This window comes from Gymnoscopelus microlampas (genome assembly GCF_963454915.1).
Source record: "Gymnoscopelus microlampas genome assembly, chromosome: 16".
Taxonomy (NCBI): Eukaryota; Metazoa; Chordata; class Actinopteri; order Myctophiformes; family Myctophidae; genus Gymnoscopelus; species Gymnoscopelus microlampas.
In genome coordinates, this window is record NC_139953.1 from 861,910 (window position 1) to 880,000 (window position 18,091).

Here is an 18,091-nt window from a genome sequence, read left to right on the forward strand (position 1 = left end):
CTACAAGCTCATAGCTATGAGCTATGATCTACAAGCTCATAGCTATGAGCTATGATCTACAAGCTCATAGCTATGAGCTATGATCTCCAAGCTCATACAGTAGCTATGAGAATAGCTATAACAGCTATGAGCTTGTAGATATGGCCGTTATACATGGTATTAATGTTGATCTGATGCAGGTTTACAATGGTTCTGTATGAACACCAGTTTGTATATCGTCTCTGTGGGCTGGAAACCTGTCCAAAACTGTTACTTTTCAGGATTAAAATTCAAAAGCTACTGTTGATGCGTTTGTGTGACGCTGTAGTATCATGATCAAGTAGGGTGTTAATTTGCGAAGAAACACACCACGTTGGAATATGGAGAAACATGGTTCTATGTATATTTTCAGCACAACAGAAACAACAATGTTTTATTGAGTTTTATTTATATATTTGTATAGCGGCGCTATGAGCTTGTAGATCTGTTTTTTTTTTTTTCGTGAAAATGTGTGCAAATCATTGAATATATATATATTTTTAAAGCAACCATTTTTAACTCAAATCGTTCTTTCTGGGGGGTCCCTGGAACAACATATTTTGAGATGGGGGTCCACGGCCAAATGACATAATTTTGGGGGTCCTTGAGTGGTTTGAGAACCACTGATTACAGCAACATAAGTTTTTTCAAAAAACTGTTAAGATCATTTAGAAGACATTTGTAAAATCCCTAGAAGCACATATTTGAGTTAAACATGTTCGCTTTAAAAATTGTATATATTCAAATATTGTCATGATTTAAAAAAAAATGCAGATCTACAAGCTCATAGCACGGCACTCAGTGCTGCACTATGAGCTTGGATAAATAAAAAATATACAGATATACGTATGTCTTATAGCCTATATACCCCTTCAAATGAAGTTTTACCCAAGATCCTCCTCTCTCACCATTTTGTCCAATCAGCTTCAGAGCACTGACGCATGGCTCCTCCTCCTCTTCCTCCTCCTCTTCTTCAGCCGGCTCCTCATTGGCCAGCTCGTCTGTGGGCGGAGCCAGAGGCTCAGTGGGCGGGGCCTGTGCTGGACTCGGCGGTGCAGGCCGAGTCACGGTGGTTGTCACGACAACGTTGTTTTCAAGCTGGAGAGAGAGAGAGAGAGAGAGAGAGAGAGATGGGAGAGGGACAAATAACTATACATCTCTGAATGTGACAATATATTGACGCACACACACACAGACACACACACAGACTTTCACACGTTGTGAGCTTGTAGATCTACAATTTTAACTATATATTAGTATACTTTATATATCGTTGCTGTCCGGCAGGAACCAGCTAACAAAATTTTTCCGCTTTTGCATTTTTTTTTCCATAAATCAGTGCTATTGAACACCCTTTACGTCTGTCTGTTGGTAAAAAAAATATGAACCAATGAAAAGGATTAAAAAGCGCTTCTGACAAAAGCAGCTAACTCCATTGGATCCTCAAACGTTCTGCTAAACCAGCTAACTCCAGCAAAGGAGGGTGGAGTTAGCTGGTTTTGCTGACTCCAGGCTCCACCCCCTTTTGACCTCCAACCTCATAGTGAGCTTGGTGGTCCATTCAGCTGTTCTTATCAATGATGAACAAAACCTCCTAACTCCATTTTAGTTTTTTTTTTCATTTTAGTTTTTTTCATTTCCTGAAAAATGAACATTTTGGAGCTAGCTGGTTCCTGCCGGACAGCAGAGACATACTATATATATATATATTTGAAACATATTTTCCCTTCCCAGAAACAATTGGTCCGTGTTCGGGGGAGGGAAGCCAGGCGGGTGGCACCTGGTCAGCAGGGAGTGTTGGGCGGGAGGAGTAGGACAAAGGCTCCCTGTGGGGGCTCCTCACTGACAGGTATCGGGGCGGAATCAAGTGGCATAATGACTACATTGGTGAGAGAATGGGGTAAAAAGCAATACAAAGAAAGGAGGGAAAAGTGTGTGTGTGTGTGTGAGTGTGTGTGTGTGTGTGTGGTGGGGGTTATAAATATAAATATGGTTCATGATTTATTCTTATGAATGTGAGTGAAGCACAGCGTTGCAACAGTAACAGACAGTGTAATATTCCTATAGTATAATAATTCTGAACTCACCTTCTTCTTCTTCTGGGAGGTGGAGATGAGGGGGCGGAGTCTGGGGAAAAAGTAGGAAGTAAACGATCAACTCAACTCATAATGTAAAAAAAAAACTAAACTAAAAAACTAAACAAAGGAAAGATACGGCCCTTAAAAGTACTGTTTCTTTTGTTTTTGTTCGGAAGGTTACAGCTCAGCCTGGACCGTTGCCGTAGCGGTTGCCAAATTAATCTTAAAAAGTACCCATTTATCAGCTTCTATTTTATATTGTTTCAGTTCCAATTATGTCTGCTTATTTCTTTGTGTCATCACTTCCAATTTCACTTGCTTGCCTGTATCATGTATGAGTTTTCCCTCCTGATTGGATCAAATTGCTATCCTGATTTGAACATGCATTTTCTGTTTATTAAAGAGATGTAAAGACGGGAGACCCCTGTTATTAAACAAGCACTCTATAGCAATGATTACTATCAAAATAAAGAGCTATTTAACACTTATTATAACAAAAAATAAAATGTCTGCACTTTCTGCACCTTTAACAATAATTTAAAGTTAATGAAGGCTTTCTATTATACATTTATTTATAGAAGAAGTGATACAAGGGACCCCAAGTACAGTACTTGAGTGAATGTACTTAGTTACTTTACACCACTGATAGGAAGCATGTCTTCAATGACAACATACCTTGAAATCAGTGTTTTTAGCTCTGCCTGGCTTACAGACTGGGGCAGACGGCTTAACATGCCTCCATGTTGAATTCGGCACAGGCAGGCATAAAACCCAGTTTAAAATGTTGCTTCAACCATCGATACATTTTTCCAGACCGTCGGAACTATCTGTAGGAAACCGGGACTACCTTTACATTTTTTATATGATACAGGAATAGGTAAGAATTGCCTCAACCGGATCTTAACGACAACATGAGACTGAGTCCCGGCGAAAGGAGAGGTCACAAACGGAGCTAGAGAGTAGAAGTTGGATCGACAAGTCCTTGTAGATCTATTATTTTCTTATTTTATGTTCATTAATCGTTTTCGTCTAAAGTTGAAATAATCCTGATGAAGTCATATCACCCAGGCCGAATACTTATTACTACTACCGTGACTACTAATACTCAGTGTTGCCATGTCCTCTTATTATAAGCGGACATGTAAAGTAGCGTGTACATATCGGTAGTTGCGGGTTGCAGTCTTTTGGGATTGTTTTTAAAGTGTAGTTGATTATTTGGGCTTGTTTCCTAATGTTGTTTAAACCAGCGGTTCTTAAACATTTTCATGTCAAGGACCCCCAAATGAATATGCATTTGTCCGCAGACCCCACATCTGTTTAAAAGATGTTCCAAAATTACCTATTTTTTGTCCTTCAAGATTTCTTTTTTTTTTTGGAAATAGCAGATCTACAAACTCACACGTTGTGAGCTTGTCGATCGGCTATTTTCAAATAGCCTTAGCCTTCTTTTGGGCTTGTTTTCATAGACCTGGTTGCTTATTTCTCTCACATAAGCTGGCAACACTGCTAACACTAGTATAATGACCATAACAGTACTTGTACCTCTTCCCCATCTTTCCAGTGGTCGCTGCCAGGCCCAGGATGGCGGTGTCGTTGGCTTTCTTGCGTCGGTTGGAGCTTCTCCTTCGTCTGACGCCTTCAGAGCTGGTTCCTCCTCGTGTTCCCCTGGAAGAGGAGGATGGAGGAAGGGAGGGAGTTGGAGGAGGAGGAGAGGAGGACTTGGTCTTCATGTCCAGTCCTCTGAGGACGTCGTAGTTGATCTTACTGGAGATCTTCTTGCGCTCCAGCATCTTCTGGATGGCCTCGCCCGCCGAGCTGGCCTCCGTCATCTGGTCCTTACGAGACACGCTCTTCTTCTGCAACACAGCGACCAGAGGCGTAAAGCCGTCCTTGAGGGGATTCCAGGAGGTCCCCAGCTAAATGATTGACAGTTAACACATTCACTGTGAATGGGCCTTTGTGACAAGTCAAAGTATGTTTAATTACCTTCTCTTTATACGTCCCCTGCTCCTTCTCTTTATTGATCCTCTGTTCTTTCTCTGCAACACACACACACACACACACACACACACACACACACACACACACACACACACACACACACACACACACACACACACACACACACACACACACACACAGAAAGACAGACAGACAGACAGACAGACAGACAGACAGACAGACAGACATGCAATATAGTACAGCAGTATTAGTTGATGTGTACAGTGCAGTTTCTTCTTGTTCCCATAATCGTGTGTAGAAATAATAACAATAATAAAAAGGGTAATAATAATAATAATCATAATAATCATAATATTAATAATAATCATAATAACTCACCTCTCTGTTCTCTCAGATATTCTTCATTTTGTTTCATCCAAAGAGCTGTTTTATTCTCCACCTCTCTGTCGTTCAGGATGTACTGAAGTCAACAAAAGACAAAAAAACATCAATCAACCAATACAACTATCTGATTGATAAAATGACCTTATCAATAAGCTTCCCTAATCAATAAACTGACCTTATCAATTTCCTGGTCATCAATTCCATCCAGGTCCAGCTCTCCACTCTCTGATCTGTCATCTACACACACACACACACACACACACACACACACACACACACACACACACACACACACACACACACACACACACACACACAGACAGACAGACAGACAGACAGACAGACAGACAGACAGAGACACGCACGCACGCACGCACGCACGCACGCACGCACGCACGCACGCACGCACGCACACACACACACACACACACACACACACACACACACACACACACACACACACACACACACACACACACACACACACACACACACACACACACACACACACACACACACACACACACACACACACACACACACACACACGAAAACCATCATTGATGATGATTCCAAGCTAACAGAAAGACTTTCTCTTCCTGGAAAGTTAGCATGCTGAAATAGAAGCCATTATTCTTGCACTAATAAATAATAATAATAATAAAACAAGTTTGAATTCTTGTTGTGGTAGGCAGGTTTCTGAACCGTCCACAGCCCACCAATGAGACACAGAGTGAGTAGACAGAAATGGAGCCATCTAATAATGAGCATTAGTGAGGACGAGTTATGAAGATAAGGCTTGAAACTGGGTGAAGTGCTCCTTTTTGCCTGATTCATATTTCATCGCTAGACCAAAAATAGAAATATAGATAATAAATAATATACACCCCACGCCTTGGGGTATTATTTGTCACAGTATATTTGCACATACGTGAAATTTGTCCTCTGCATTTTACCCATCCTATAACAATGCAGTGAGCAGCCATTCACTCGGGGAGCAATTAGGGTTAAGAGTCTTGCTCGGAGACACACATCAACACATTACTGGCCTGACCTGGAATCATACCTGGGACAACCAGGAACTCCGGCTCCCCAGGCGGGCTCACTAACCACTCAGCTATGGCCTCTCCTACAAAAACGGGCCTACAAGCTTTATCACACTGCTATGCAGTGTGATGTGTTGCCACAGAGCGGCGCTCCAGTGCTTCAGTCATCTCAACAGCAGCAGTAATCAATTGGGTTGATTGACAGTCAATCAGCCCTACATGCATGAATGAACAGTGCTATTTGCAGTAGTTTCTGTTGATTGAAACCAGTTTCTGTTCATTGTGTCATTTTGTCATTCATACTTCCATATCGTTAAACTTGGTTTTACTCTTAACAACCTGAGGTAAAAAGAAACATATCTAAATATTGTATCTTATTACACGGCTTGGTTGAATGCTCGATTCTGATTGGTCAGCCATCGGTCATTATTTCTGGATAATGACCGATGAGCTCTATAACGGACCGCTGTGTAATCAGAGACTCAGAGCACCTGCTCGTGCCAACCTGCGCTGCTTGGTTTTATGCTTTATCCAACATGACAGCCATGTAAACAAACAACCAATGTCATTTACAACTAAACATTGCTCTCAAGAATATTTTGGAAAACATTTGAAGTGAGAAATAGACGATGCAATAACCGAAAAGTGATTCTATTTGATCCACTGCACTTCCTTGTTTATCGTGGCACAACAACGGGGGAATACCAAAACGCTCGCCCCAAAACACAGTCGCCCCGGGGCAAATCCGGCGGTATTACAGGCAAATCGGAGGTATATAGAATGGGGGGCGAGTGTGTTTTGGGGCGAGTTTTCCGGTTACCTTGTGGAATATACTGTCATTTGTTTTCCGAGGCGAACTTGTCCGCCCAGCCCAATACTTATGGAACACTTTCATTGCTGTAAGCAAGGAAATACTTTGTTTTGTTGTTACTTTTGGGTAAATTTATTTATGTATTTATTAAGTAGCCGTGTAATAAGCGGGTGAATAATCACCCTGTCGGGCTTCAAATTTCAATAATGACCACCTCCCCATGCATTTTCCCTTGCATATCTCATACTGTTAGATCCTATTACAAGGCTTGGTTGAATGCTCAATTCTGATTCCCAGCAATCAAATAAACATGTTGACATGCGACGCACATTTCCCTCTTTAGGCATCGCTAGTGCCTAGCTGTTTACAATTATTTGAAAACTTTAGTTACTAGTTACTAAACATGTATGTTTAGTAACTAGTGTCGCAGTGTTAGTAACTGCGCCGTGTTGTGAGCTTGTAGATCGGCTATTTTCAAAAGATTCTTATAGATTTTGAAAAATTGAAATGGGACATTCTGCATAATGAGTACGTTTACTGTTGGTACTTTAAGTATATTTTGATGTCAATACTTTTGTACTTTTACTCAAGCACATTTTGAATACTGGACTTTTACTTGTAACAGAGTATTTCTACATGGTGGTGTTGATACTTTTACTCAGGTAAATAATGTGAGTACTTTTTCCCACCACTGACTGTGTCTTACCAGCATCGCTGTCTGGAGTCAGTTGTATCGGGAGCTGGAGAGGCAGTTTTCCCAGTATGGAGGCCAGTGGAAGGGGGGGAGGGGGAGGTGGGAGGGCGGGGAGGGTCTTCTGTTCTCCGGCGTCTTGTCCTTCTTGGCCCGTCTGTTTGCCCTGCTCTTCCTGGTGGACATGGAACAGGAAACAGGAAGTAAGACAATGAGAGGACTGACTGCATATAACTGAAGTGTGTTGCTGTGTGCCTAATAGACGGATTTCTTACCCACATTGCGACTGCACGCGCAGGTGCCTGATCAGTGCTGGAAAGTAACTAAGTACATGTACTTAAGTACACTTTTGAGGTATTTGTACTTTACTTGAGTATTTCCAATTTCCAATACTTTTACTTCTCCTCCACTACATCTCAGAGGCAAATATTGTACTTTTACTCCACTACAATGATTTGAAAACTTTAGTTACTAGTTACTTTTCAGATATAAATGATGATATAATGAAACATACATTAAACCACTTTAAACCTATTTTATACTTAGGCTATTTGAAAATAGCCGATCTACAAGCTCACAACGTGTCGCATTGTGAGCTTGTAGATCTGCTATTTTCAAATATTTAGTGCTTTTACTTTTGGTACTTTAAGTACATTTTGATGTCAATACTTTTGTACTTTTACTCAAGTACATTTTTAATTCCGGACTTTTACTTGTAACAGAGTATTTTTATATTGCAGTATTGTTACTTTTACTTAAGTAAAGAATTTGAGTACTTTTTCCACCACTGTGCCTGATTCATGTCATCTCTTCCACAGATCAGATCCCCAAACCTGTTGTTTTGGGGAGCACTCTGGGGAGCACTAGTTTCAGTTCATTCAACCTCCTCTGTGTGTTGGCTGGTGAGACGCTCCTGGCGAGACATATATACTTCACCCCACAACGGTATTGCGCGCCGAAGAACATATGACATACAAGATCACAACGCGCCGCGGACGCGACCGTTGTGAGCTTGGATGTCTGCTATTCTCTGCCGTTCTCTTCGCACGGCGGAGTATAAATTAGGTTTGAGGGGATACAGCTGCGTGATCGAGCAGGCTCTGGTGCCGTGATCATAGAGCGCTCCCTCTGCGACTGGAGGCGGGGTTTGGGGTCGACTGCTTTGAGAATCGCTATAATTGTTTACACACGAGTTGACACAACATAAACCAAGATATATATTTCAAGAAGCAGAGATCACACAGCAGGGAGTATAAATTCGGTTTGAGGGGATACAGCTGCGTGATCGAGCAGGCTCTGGTGCCGTGATCATAGAGCGCTCCCTCTGCGACTGGAGGCGGGGTTTGGGGTCGACTGCTTTGAGAATCTCTATAATTGTTTACACACGAGTTGACACAACATAAACCAAGATATATATTTCAAGAAGCAGAGATCACAGTAAACATCCATCCTAAACCTTCTCCTTCCACACTGGAAGGAAAACAGCATCTGAAAGTTTGATGGGATGCAATTTTTACACATGAGGCTGTGACCACTTTTACATTGCATCTAATGAGAGGTCGGGTTATTTTGGCCCCGACCTGCACGCGCATACTGGTTCTTATCTGTGTGACGTTGTCTGGAAATGCGTCTATACCACTGATAGGAAAGACTGGTTTCTTCTTGGATAAGCAGTTGACACTTTTATATAAAAAAGTGTTTAGGGTTCTTTTTTTATACAGTTAATTGCAGTGGTGTAAAGTAACTAAGTACATTTACTCAAGTACTGTACTTAAGTACAATTTTGAGGTATTTTTACTTTACTGGAATATTTCCAATTATCTGTACTTTAAGGATAAGGATAATTCCTTTTAACAGGTCGCTCATGAAAGTTCTTGCGGTCTTGTTTCCAATGAGAACTTGTGAGCAATTAGGGGTTAAGAGTCTTGCTCAGGGACAAATTTCATGTCATCGACACATATACTGGCCTGGCCTGGAATCGAACCTGGGGCAACCAGGGCCTCTGGCTCCCTAGGCGGGCTCACTAACCACTCAGCTATGGCCGGCCCCATAGCTCACTTCTACTCCACCCCACTTCAGCCCTATATACATTTCGGCCATTTGAAAATAGCCGATCTGCAAGCTCACAATGCGTCGCATCGCGACACATTGTAAGCTTGTAGATCTGCTATTTTGAAATTATGTTTATACATTTGAAAACTTGAAACGGGAGTACTTTTACTTTTGGTACTTTAAGTACATTTTGATGCCAATACTTTTGTACTTTAACTCAAGTACATTTTGAATTCCGGACTTTAACGTGTAACTGAGTATTTCTATAGTGCAGCATCGATACTTTTACTTAAGTAAAACATATTTGAGTACAATGATTCATCCCTACAGAGAAGACCGTCCGTCCGTCCTCTTGGTCCTGCAGGACGTGACACAGGAAGTCTTGGGTCAGGTGATGGGCGGCGGCCTGTAGCTCCGCCTCCTCGCCCTCCAGCTCCAAGGTTTCAGAGGTCACTGAGAGGGCGTCGTCGTCCTCAGGGTCTGACACAGAAAACGAGAAAAATACAATGATGGAAACACAGAAAACTAGAAAAATCGATTAGGAAAAATTATGGTCCCGGGACGTGCGTTTTCTTTTTTATAATCATTTATTTTTGCGATCTTTCAGTTTACATTTAGACAAGACTACAACAGACTCAGACCTACATACAAAACAGTGTACTTACAGAAAATCATACGCACAAGACAAAAACAGTAAAACAAAAAGTAAAAAATAAGAAGGTAGTTATCAAGTGGTAAAGCTTCAGAAATGGGGGAGGGGGGGACGCAGCGAAATCCCTAGCACATATCCCACCAACCCGATGAGGGGAGGACAACAATGTGCAGCGAGGTGGGCCCCACGCCCCTGCAGCCCCCCCGCCACGGACTGTCGATGTCAGAAACCTCGACCCACACCACCGGACACAAGTCTTATATATGCCCAGTGTTATGGAACGGGGCAACGCCACCCCACGGCGGAACCAATAGGCTCTACTCACAGCAGCCATATTATGAAGACATTCACAGGTGTTACCAATGATACTAATGAAGGCTCTGTTCCATTCTGGTCAAACAGAGTCAGGGTGCTGATATTGTGCATCTTGGCTCACTGGAAACACTGTGTTACACCAGTGGGTCTACAGTTGGGGTCCAGGGGCCCTCATGGGCTTCCAAATGGCCCCTTACAGGTGTGTAACGGGTCCATTTGGTTCCATTTGTACACTCTCAGAGTTATGGGGGTCGAGGAAACCACTGTGCTACACTAAATGGAACAGAGCCTTCATTAGCATCATTGGTAACACCTGTGAAGGAAGTGATAATATGGCTGCTGTGCATAGAGCCTATTAGAAGCCACAGGGCACCCCGCCACCCCAATTCTCCCACATCTGAACAGTGCGACAGGCCAAACATCGGCAGTGTCCCCCGTATGCGTGTGCGCAAATGAGGGTGGGATGTCACTTACTTCATTATAACAAAGCAGGCTAAATAAAGATCTTGGAACCGGTCTGAATCAATTACTCTCTCCAAGTCCAAAAACACCGCTGCCTTATCCTGCATCTCATATTTAAGCCTCTCCAGAGGTAACAGAGACATTTGGGCCATCCACATATGTTCAGTTGGAATATTATCGGTCTTCCACAAAATTAAAATGTCTTTGACAAAAATCTAAACAAATCAAACAATTTCCTATGTGGAGAGCTCATGATTACATTTAAGTGAACTCCTAAGAGGTACAAAAGAGGAGATTTCCTCAACTTAAAAATAGGCTCTATGCACAGCAGCCATATTGGGAATGAATTGGGCCCCTTCCTTACTTCCTTCACAGGTGTTACCAATAATACTAATTAAGGCTCCGTTCCATTTAGTGTAGCACATTGGTTGTCTTATTTTCAATAACCCCCATAACTCTGAGAGTGTACAAATGGAACCAAATCACTCTCAGAGTTACACACCCACCATAAGGGGCCATTTGGGAACCAAAATGGAGTGTTTCTAGCGAGCCAACATGCACGATATCAGCACCCTGACCAGAATGGAACAGAGCCTTAATTAGTACATTGGTAACACCTGTGAAGGAAGTAAGAAGAGGCCCAATTTCTTTAGAATATGGCTGCTGTGCATAGAGCCTATTGTTTCAATTAAAGCAAGAATTTTTCATTTATACATTCTCAGAGTTATGGGGGGGTCAGTGGGCTATAATGCATACCATTTGGGGAACCTTGAGATTAAAACGTTTGAGAATCAGGCAGTAGAGTTACTGTTTAGGGTTTATGTGTGAACATAAGGCAGTAGTGTTACTGTTTAGGGTTTATGTATGTACATAAGGCAGTAGTGTTACTGGTTAGGGTTTATGTATGTACATAAGGCAGTAGTGTTACTGGTTAGGGTTTATGTATGTACACAAGGCAGTAGTGTTAGGGTTTAGGGTTTATGTATGTACACAAGGCAGTAGTGTTACTGTTTAGGGTTTATGTATGTACATAAGGCAGTAGTGTTACTGGTTAGGGTTTATGTATGTACATAAGGCAGTAGTGTTACTGGTTAGGGTTTATGTATGTACACAAGGCAGTAGTGTTACTGGTTAGGGTTTATGTATGTACACAAGGCAGTAGTGTTACTGGTTAGGGTTTATGTACTGTATGTATGTACATAAGGCAGTAGTGTTACTGGTTAGGGTTTATGTATGTACACAAGGCAGTAGTGTTACTGGTTAGGGTTTATGTACGTACACAAGGCAGTAGTGTTACTGGTTAGGGTTTATGTATGTACATAAGGCAGTAATGTTACTGGTTAGGGTTTATGTATGTACATAAGGCAGTAGTGTTACTGGTTAGGGTTTATGTATGTACACAAGGCAGTAGTGTTAGGGTTTAGGTGTGTAAATAAGTCTGTTAGAGGTTTAGTCCAGACCTATTTCCTTGGCGAAGGCAGCATAAATCCCTCTCAGTTTGGGTCGGCTGTTCTCCAGTTCCGTTTCTATCTCCTCTTTGTATGACGTTATCTCCCCTAAAAAGACACAAATACAATGTTGGTTTAATGTAAATGCATTTTGATAAGCAGGTCTGTCTCTTCTCTGAGCTGTTCCCACTAGGGCTGAACAAGTATTTGAAAAAAATGATCAAAATCGCAGTATAGACTACAGCATGGGTTCCCAAACTTTTCAGCCCGCGACCCCAAAATAATGCGGCCATTGACTCACGACCCCAACTAACCGTGGAGGTAATTTATGCACATAAACTTGCACGTTCGGTGGGCATTTGTAATGTATTTTAGCATGACTTTTGACTGTAGGGCTACTACTTGTACTGTTAATAATCTTGTTAATATAGAATTCAATCAATCACATTTACAATACCTAATGAGATGGGTAAAATTTACTATTTGTAATCATTTTTAGATTGAAATACATTCTGTAAAAAAAAATAATAATAATAATATCGCGACCCCACCGTCAGTGTCCCGCGACCCCAAATGGGGTCGTGACCCCAACTTTGGGAACCCCTGGACTACAGTACTTCCAATTTACAGAGGCTGCAATTAATTGTATGAAAGGGGAAGGGGTAAAAAATTGACCAAAAAAAATCAAAATGGTCCTCGTCCATGAAAAGATCATGTGTAAACAAACAATAAAACAATTAAATGTACACAACACTGATATGATAGTGCTGTCAAACAAGTCTATGAAGCTAGAAAAACGTTGTTCTAGTGTTGTTGTGGCCAAATCGCTCAGCCCTGGTTGTCACCTAGAGAACAGATCCATGTCAAGTCAGTTTCTACATTTGTAACCATGCCTGTGATATCTATCACTGTTGTCTTTACCCATCAACACATTAACCATAATGAACTTGTAATAATAATAATTCTGTTCATCTGACCTTGAACTTGATCCAGCTTCTTGACCAGTTCATGTTCCAACTGCAGAAGATGATACAAGACAGTCATACAAATGTAATACATGTGCTAGATCAGGGGTGGGCAACTTTAATGATGTAGAGGGCCACTATATTTCCACACTCACTCCAGAGGGCCACATTGCATATACTGTCGGCCATTCTATGTCACACAAAAGTAGCAAAAATAGCAGTTTTACAATTACTTGAAAACTTTAGTTGCTAGTTACTTTGGATATTTTGATTATTATTACAAAACATACATTAACCACTTAAACCCTGTATACATTTCGGCCATTTGAAAATAGCAGATCTACAAGCTCACAATGCGTCGCATCGCGACGCATTGTGAGCTTGTAGATCGGCTATTTTCAAAATATTTTTATACATTTGAGAACTTGAAATGGGACATTCTGCATAATGAGTACTTTTACTTTTGGTACTTTAAGTATATTTTGATGCACCTTTTACTCAAGTGCATTTTGAATTCTGGACTTCTACTTGTAACAGAGTATTTCTATATAGCAGTATTGATACTTTTACTTAAGTAAAAAATGTGAGAACTTTTTCCACCACTGGTCTGAATGAAGACAACGTGTTCCTCTGTGAAGTATATTTTCAAGTAGGCCCTATTCCAGCAAAAGGTTGAAAACCGCTGACATATAATAGCACTCCAGCCATTAGGGAGGGAGGTATACCTGCAGCGGCGGACTGGCCATTTGGCGTACCGGGCAAATGCCCGGTGGTCCGCTGGGCCAGTGGGAAAAATATATTTTTAAAAATGTTTTAGGGTTATTACGGTCATATCCGAGTCGCGCGGCCCAATTATTAGTTACGTTAATGTTTGGGCTGGGATGCTTTCCAGCAGGCGCCTCAGTGCGGCCGCAGAGTTCATGTGCAGGGCTGGGCTGAAACAGTGAAACCCCCCCCCCCCGTTGACAAAATGGGGGGGGGGTGGGCCGGTCCGGACCAAAATGCCAGGGCTGAATTTTGGTCCCAGTCCGGCCCTGTATACCTGCAGTATCTTGGTTTTCTGTTGGCTGGCTATGAAGGAGGGCGGGTCACATTCCTGTTCCAGATCCACACGCATGAACTCATCGATGGTCAGCTGACTGGTGGGTGTGTCCTCAAACTCTGTCAGCCTGGAGGGGGGACAGACAATGGAATTAGGCTCTATTCACAGCAGCCATATTATGAAGACATTCACAGGTGTTACCAATGATACTAATGAAGGCTCTGTTCCATTCTGGTTCAAACAGAGTCAGGGTGCTGATATTGTGCATGTTGGCTCACTGGAAACACTCTGTTACACCAGTGGGTCTACAGATGGGATCAAGGGACCCTCATGGGCTTCCAAATGCCCCTTACAGGTGTGTAACTCTGAGAGTGTACAAATGGAACCAAATGGACCCTTACGGGTCCATTTGGTTCCATTTGTACACTCAGAGTTATGGGGGTCGTGGAAACCACTGTGCTAGACTAAATGGAACAGAGCCTTCATTAGTATCATTGGTAACACCTGTGAAGGTAGTGATAATATGGCTGCTGTGCATAGAGCCTATTGTCATGACTACATCCAGTGCAGGATTAACGGAAGGGCTTTAGGTGCTGAGGTACAGGGCACCAACCTTGGCGGGGCACCAAACGGCGGGGAGAAAGTGAAAGAAGACTGAACTATCGCCGAAAAGCACAGAAATTTAAAAAGCAGCGGAGCTGCTGAAGGAGCGCTAGAACGGTGAAACGCGCCGATGAAGCGTCAATTTTCTGCGCCGCACCCCCTGCTGACAAATCGGTCCCAGGGGGCACCGAAAGGGGTCGTAGCACCCGGCACCACAAAGGGTTAATCCGGCCCTGACTACATCTGTGTTACTATGTGTGTGTTACTTTTCAGATTACAGTGTGGATACAGTGTAGTCAGTGAGGTTATAGGAATTTGGAAAAATGTGGAATATTTAAAAAAAACATTTTAACACATGGGGTGCCAAAACCGTATTTATAAGGTTTTGCAAAAGGTGCAAAAAGTTACTCGGAGTGCCAAAAACGTATTAAAACGGTTTTGCAAAAGGTGCAAAAAGTTACTCGGAGTGCCATCTTTTTGTTTTTTTCCACACGGGAGGGGCTAGAGCAGCTCTGGGAGTACCCATAGAGACACACGGGCGGAAACGGAAGGCCTACAAATTCATGCCCACTTTTGACACTCGGGGTCCGTTAGAACGATGAACTGCAGCTCTCAATGCAATCTCTATGAGAGGCATTGTAAAATACCGTAATTTCACTGGTTAACTACTGAGGCAGTAGCGATTTTTTTTGTGTTCTAATAAACTGTCCCATTTGTTTAATTTGTCCTTTTTAATGTCCCATATCTGTCATCTCGATATACTACCCACAATATACTATAATATACTCCATCAGTATGTCAAAACCGCTAGCATCGGAGATCTATAGTTTAAGTGGTCGCACGGTATATACGTCACGGACGCATCCCTTGAGGTTGGCGAAAGTGTCCGTTTTCAATATGTTTTGGCCATTATCTCTGGAACAGAAGGTCCAATCTGCTCAATTCAAAGCTTGTTGGATGCGTGACTTTGAGGACATTAAGCACGCAATGACACATTTTCGGGTTATTATTTTTTTTTTTAGGGGAGGCGAGATCTTAGTTGGGCAGGCGACCGCCTGTTCTGTCTCTACAGCGAACAGCCTTTTTGCATGTACGTAGTTTAAGCGCAAGCGGGTGGGGAGAGAGTCAGCGCACTGAAGTCAAGGCACAGACTACTGTGTTGTTGACAGACAACGGATGCACGCTTATGAGAAACAACAAAAATAAAACCTGGCAAAACAGTTGCGTGCATTAGCGCAAGATGAGGATAAATGAAACATTCAGTCTAAATGTCCAGTAATTCGCAACTACTACCACTACTTTTGCATTTGAAAGTTTCAATTTCTCTAAATATTATAAACTCTCAGGACAGCCTAAGTACAAATATAATTTATGAAAAGGCTACTATAGGCTACAGTGAAGTCAGACTGAATGACTGAAACGTTTTTTCTTTTTTTTAACTCTCTTGGTGATTATCTGGCACTGTAGTTGTGAATTATTAGCAAACTGGACTGGTCTCTACAGTGGGTACACCACTGGTCAGCGCTCGGTGCTCGTAAAGACAGTGATGTCACTGAAATGCGACAACTTGTCTGTCTGCCGTCTACCCTCTGCTGTGTTAACATTATGGGTAACTCGTTAAAGTGGCAAATTAAATGTGAAACACATCAGCTATTAAGAAAACAAGAAGATATGTTGACAAAGACACTCCATACATTTGGAAACATATTTTTATTTAAATCAATATCGTCTCCAGTTAATGTAGGAATATTTTAAACGTAGGCTAACTCTCATGTCCTCTCATAGGGAATGCATTGAGAGCTGCAGTTCATCGTTCTGGACCCCGAGTAGCGGCGCAAATCCAAAAGTGGGCGTGAATTTGTAGGCCTTCCGTTTCCGGCCGTGTGTGTCTATTGTGATCCTGAGAAGGATAGGCCAGATGGATCACCGGAAAAAAAAACATGGCTTCCCATCCGCTTCCTGTCTATTTCCTTCTTTAAAACGTCTGTATCTCCGAATCTGTTTCCGGTGGTGAAAACCGGTCATGCACGATGCGCGATCCCCCCCCCCGCCCCCCGTTGTAACTCGCGAGTGAAATGTTATCGTTCCAGGATATACGTGGATTTGCTCGTCGTGGAGTCTAGAGCTTTAAACAGCAAAGCGCAGTCAATGGGGAGAATGCTGGCACCCACGGTAAGTTGTTATTAAAAAATCCAGGCACCCAATTTGTTAACAACAAAAATCTTGCAATATTTTCAAAAATATAAATTTGGGGGTTCTTGCCATGAACATGTTTTAGGACCAGTGGTGTAGGGAAGTGGTTCTCAAACTTTTTTCATGTCAAGGACCCCCAAAATTATATGTATTTGGCTGCGGACCCCCCCCATCTAAAAAATATTTTGTGCCAGGGATTTTTCGCGCTATAGAGCTTGTAGATCTGCTATTTTTGAATAGCCAAAGTATACAATTAAGCAATATTACACGAGAGGGTGTGCTTTACCGTCATTATTGGCACGCCAGTGATGCGGTCAGGAACGAGGCGCAGCCGAGTTCCGCCAGCATCACTGAAGTGCCAATAATGTAAGGTAAAGCACACCCTCGAGTGTAATATTGCGATTATACAACAGTTACCAACAAAACACATCCAAATGTATTCATATTGTGGGGCAATTCATAATAAAAATGTTTCGCTATTATGTTTCCCTGTAAAGAGAAGAGTTTATTTGACTGAGACAAAATAGTCCCTGTAGCAGCGCTCTGAGGCACTCAGAGCGCACAACACAGCTGATTCCAGTAGGGTATGCTCCGTCGTACGAAGGTATCGCACGGCGAAAATAGCCGATCTACAAGCTCACAACGCGTCGCGTTGTGAATTTGTAGATCGGCTATTTTCAACCGTGTCCACCAAATAAATCAAAATTAACAACATAGTCCATTTTGCGTAGCTGTTTGTTCTCCGGTGGCGGCGGTGGGTCAGGATACTCTCTGTTTGTTTTCGTACCGTGGGACAGCGTGACGTCACAGCACAGCTGTGCCATATATGGTCTAAGCAGGCGCGGACTGCAGTGCGGAGTGATTTATTAATGTGATTCGGCCCGTGCTATGATGCTGGTTTGAAGCACGGCTAGAAAGCTATTTCAACCAATCAGATTGGTCACTTGGTCGGAACTACCTGTTGTATAATATGGGTTACATACAATATGTGTACACAATAAATGGTTCAACTTATCTCATGCTACTGATACCCATTCAAAGCGGGAACGCATCTGTGTAACCACTTTAGCCATATTTTATACTTTGGGCTATTCAAAAATAACAGATCTACAAGCTCTGAGCGCTATGAGCTTGTAGATCTACTATTATGGAAAAAATCTAAAAACATTATGTGCAAATATTTGAATATATTTTTAAAGGGAACATTTGTAACTCAAATCTTTGCTTCTGGGGGGTCCCCGTGAACAAAACATTTTGAGATTGGGGTCGGCGGCCAAATACATTCATTTTGGGGCCATGAATACGTTTCAGAACCACCGATATAGAAACATAAGTTTTAAACTGTAAACAGTAAACTGTAGGATTTAGA

At 42.2% G+C, this 18,091-nt stretch overlaps 1 protein-coding gene across 3 annotated transcripts in view; it reads right to left on the reverse strand.

Annotated features, from left to right (window-relative positions):
• Window positions 1-18,091, reverse strand: part of brf1b (BRF1 general transcription factor IIIB subunit b) — a 66,834-nt gene that overhangs the window by 2,151 nt on the left and 46,592 nt on the right. For all 3 annotated transcript variants that reach the window (XM_084082438.1, XM_084082440.1, XM_084082439.1), the window contains 11 exons: window positions 13,927-14,053; window positions 12,897-12,936; window positions 11,932-12,027; window positions 9,371-9,522; window positions 7,006-7,165; window positions 4,618-4,679; window positions 4,437-4,518; window positions 4,083-4,135; window positions 3,639-3,952; window positions 2,106-2,145; window positions 927-1,116 (listed from right to left, as the gene is read on the reverse strand). In XM_084082438.1, coding sequence (XP_083938564.1) covers window positions 927-1,116; window positions 2,106-2,145; window positions 3,639-3,952; window positions 4,083-4,135; window positions 4,437-4,518; window positions 4,618-4,679; window positions 7,006-7,165; window positions 9,371-9,522; window positions 11,932-12,027; window positions 12,897-12,936; window positions 13,927-14,053 — 1,316 coding nt within the window. The remainder of the gene's footprint in view (window positions 1-926; window positions 1,117-2,105; window positions 2,146-3,638; window positions 3,953-4,082; window positions 4,136-4,436; window positions 4,519-4,617; window positions 4,680-7,005; window positions 7,166-9,370; window positions 9,523-11,931; window positions 12,028-12,896; window positions 12,937-13,926; window positions 14,054-18,091) is intronic.